Source organism: Corylus avellana, chromosome ca8 (assembly GCF_901000735.1).
Source record: "Corylus avellana chromosome ca8, CavTom2PMs-1.0".
Classification (NCBI taxonomy): domain Eukaryota; kingdom Viridiplantae; phylum Streptophyta; class Magnoliopsida; order Fagales; family Betulaceae; genus Corylus; species Corylus avellana.
The window spans coordinates 19789465-19793136 of NC_081548.1; the positions used below are offsets into that span (position 1 = coordinate 19789465).

The 3672-nt window shown below is 36.5% G+C and overlaps 2 protein-coding genes across 2 annotated transcripts in view; both read right to left on the bottom strand.

The window, feature by feature from the left end:
* LOC132191012 (uncharacterized) overlaps positions 1-3672 on the bottom strand; it is an 11445-nt gene that overhangs the window by 4509 nt on the left and 3264 nt on the right. The window contains exons 6-7 of the mRNA XM_059606031.1: positions 1506-1877; positions 55-250 (exon numbers count right to left, since the gene is read on the bottom strand). Coding sequence (XP_059462014.1) covers positions 55-250; positions 1506-1877 — 568 coding nt within the window. The remainder of the gene's footprint in view (positions 1-54; positions 251-1505; positions 1878-3672) is intronic.
* Positions 169-1908, bottom strand: LOC132189754 (probable pterin-4-alpha-carbinolamine dehydratase, chloroplastic). Its single transcript, XM_059604538.1, has 2 exons — positions 1506-1908; positions 169-253 (listed from the first exon to the last, which is right to left on the bottom strand). The coding sequence occupies exons 1-2, from the start codon at positions 1842-1844 to the stop codon at positions 251-253; spliced, it is 342 nt and encodes a 113-aa protein (XP_059460521.1). The 5' UTR covers positions 1845-1908; the 3' UTR covers positions 169-250.

The following is a 3672-nucleotide window of genomic DNA, read 5'->3' on the forward strand; positions in this document are numbered from 1 at the left end:
TAGATGAATCTTTTCCAATTGACTCAAGAAATATATTTTAGTTTAGAGGTTTACCAATGGAAGCTGTCCAAAGTTCAGCTCTAACTTGATTGGGTTGTTCCAAGTGGATATTTGGATAATGCCCTGCAGCTTCTGCAACCTGATCATAAATCCTATTGATGAGTTCAACCCCACATTTAAAATCTCTCAGCTTCCACAAGCATTGAAGTTTAAGCCCGCCTTCTTCATCTAGTAGCCTCCAGCCAACCACCTACTGACAAATTCATAAAAATCAATTTTTTAATAAGAAAAAGTTAAAGAAAAAAAAAGGGGGTTCCAAAACTTTTAACATGTACAAACCACCTTTCACTTGATTATAGAACAAACCTTTGACAAAAAGTCTTTGAGGAGCCTACTATTACTCATATATGTTTGCAATTCATTTTTTATATATAAGTAAATCAATCTCATTAGAGAGAGCAAAGGAGCACAACCCAAGTACAAAGCAAGTAGACAAGAGAGACCCCAATTAGGTTTGCCATTCATATAACTACCTTGACAAGCCTTTCACATTAATTAACTCTGTAATAAAAATGAGAAACAGTCAATCTTTATCTCCTCATGCTTTTCTACACAATGCAACAACATCAACCATGACCGTATGGAGATATACTACTATTCCAAAACTGAAAATCAGCTCAAAAGCCAAGGTTCTTTTTCTTTTTTATTAAAATTTTGTTTTATTTTGTATGTGATTTTGATGTTGAGTTTGACTTCTGTTGTTGAATTAATTTGTGTCTTCAGCTCAAATACCTAAAAGAAAATGATCACTTACAGATATTTCACCAAAAAAAGAATTTCAATAATCCTTTTTTTTTCTTTATCTTTATTAGCTACTGAAAGACATAATTTCTTGAAAATGCTAAAAGAAAAAAAAAATTGTATGCCATTTGCGATATTTGGGATTAACTTGTGTCTACTTTTTACCAATTATTTGATTTTTTGAATAATGATTTAATTCTCAGTATTTTAATTTAATTACTATCCTTTTTCTATGTATACAAGTTCTACCATATGCTAAAGTGATTGATATCCAATCTTTTTTCAATATTGGTATACAACTGCGCGCTAATGATAAATACATAGTCCTAATTTCAGCTCGGTCCCCAATTAAGGTTGATGCCACAGTGTTCCCTACTCTCCACGAGCATGAAAATGAAAACAATTTGAACTTCTTGGACCGACCCAAATACAATAAATCAATTTTGATAGTGCAATTCACTCTTACAATCAGTTTGTATATCGCAGCATAATGAAGTGCAGGAGACTTGAGGATTCAGATAAGTTCTTTAAATGTATAAAAAGAAACAAACAGGTTAAACCAACGGCAAAGGCGATTTATCAAACACATCATCCGGGTAAAGCTAACTTCATCTAAAACAACGCATACATGCATAAAGACGAAAACATGATAAGAAATAATATGATTCATCGGTATTCAAAGCATATGGGTATTGAAAACTGACCTTTTTCAAGAGCTTCTGAGCCTCATCGGCGGTCATGGGGGCTTGGAAAGGAGAAAGAGGGGCGCACTGCTGCTGGGAAAGAGAGAGCGCGGAGAGGTTGGGGATAAGGATCTTGTGATCGGTGCCTGCATTTCCCAGCACCTTCTCTCCAAAACGACTCTCCACCTCTGCTGGGAAGGGGTCCCTGGCCCCAAAGTCACCCAGCAGGTCAATGTTCCCAACAGCCCTGATTCTACTTCCTCTGAAGGAGAGAGTTGGGTTGGGGTTGGGGTTGAGGTGGGCATGGTGACGATGATATGGAAGGAGAAGAGGGGAGGAGAAAGGGGCCGTGAGGGCCATGGATGAAGGTTCTGTGGTGCCCTTTCGTTGGAGCTAAGACCAAACAGTTTTTGTCTGCTGACGATGTTATCCGCTGATTATTAGACCAGTAATGATACATTGCACGCCTGGCGTGCATCAACAGTGATGCACGCCAGGCACAAAATTTTTTTTTATAATTATTTTTATTATTTAAAAAAAAAAAAAAAAAAAAATTTTGCACTGGCGTGCGTGGCACGTGCATTGTATCATTACTCCTAGAGACAGGCAGGGGCGAGCACTGATACAGGGTACGCGGCGTGCATGCCCGGCAGGGGCAGGCCATGGTGGCAGGGGCGTCACTCGCTAGTGGTTTGGTTAGGGCGAGTTGCTAAGTCAAGTATGGATTGGGGGCATCTAGTGAGTCAGCCAAATTTAGAGATTTTTTCAAACGACAAAATTACATTAGGGTTAAATACTAAGTATTCCCTAAGATTTTGAAACTTTATTTTTATTCTCTTAGGGTTTTATTTTTGTCACAGGAAGTCCCTATGATTTTGATAATAAACCAAGTTAATCCTCCGTCAGTTGACCGTTAGTTGACTTAACGAAAAACCCCGTGAACCAATCAAATGTTAACACATGGCATCTACTTAATTTAAAAAAATTAAAAAATTAAAAAAATGTATTTTTTTTAAAAAAAAAAAATTGGGAGTGGCCGAGCCACCCCCAAATGGCCAAGAGCCACCTCCAATTTTTTTTTAAATACATTTTTTTTATTAAAAAAAAAATTAAGTAGATGCCACGTGTCAACATTTGATTGGTCCACGTGGTTTTCCGTTAAGTCAACTAACGGTCAACTGATGGAGGACTAACTTGGTCTATTATCAAAACCACAAGGACCTCCTGTGATAAAAATGAAACCTTAGGGAAATAAAAATAAAATTTCGAAACCCGAGGGGTATTTAGTATTTAACCCATTACATTATCCTGGATTTTGAGAAAATTTTGTTTTTGGATTTCTCTTTAAATGGTAGGTTTAAAATTATTGGAACATGAAAAATGAAAAATGATGAAGTTCATTTGATGGGATCGAGTTTCCTTTGAAATATAAACTTAACACTTCGAAGTTAGTAGAGGAATAAAATATTAACAATTCAAGGGTTAAGGAGGAAATACGCTTAACAAATTCCAGTAAATAAGTAGGAGGATTCACTTATTATAGTTTGTTGGTATGTTTTTTGGTCTAAGAATTTTGTTACTCGGTGATTTTCTTGATGATTAAGTTGTGACGAATTCTCTATGCGGCAATGAGATTCCTACAAAACAAAAACAATGTCAGATAGTTTTCGGTTAGAGCTGAAGACTCTCTGATGCTTAAATTAACATTTTTATTTGTGAAATAAAGAAATAATAGAAAATTACTTCTAAATTCTAACGAACTAATGTGTGCGAAAGGTGTGAGAAAGGGAGGAGATAAGAGAGAAAGAGAGAAAGAGAGGCGTGAGAGTGCCTAAGAAATGGATATATATATGAGGGTTTCTCGGAGTCCCTCCGAGGAGAGTGAGGTGTGTGGGGAGGAAGAAGCACCAATAGAATAGAGCCATTCTCCTTTCTTTTTTTCTTTTTATCCAAAGATGCAAAAAAGGTGGACACATGTCAATAGGTGAGTGGGTAATGGCATATGGTAAATAAGAATAAAAAAAATGGAGCTGGCCGCTATGAGAGATTTTCTCCCCAACATATTTAAAAGATTATGTGAAATAAAAAGATCATTTTTTGTCCATAAAAGTCATAGGTGGTAAGAGGTCATAGGCCTCATTTGTAGTTGATGTGACTCCACCCACTGATGAGCCTATGACCTTTTACC

Bases quoted from the DNA above. Each gene is read 5' to 3' on its own strand.
- LOC132189754 (XM_059604538.1), bottom strand. From the start codon at position 1,844: ATGGCCCTCACGGCCCCTTTCTCCTCCCCTCTTCTCCTTCCATATCAT.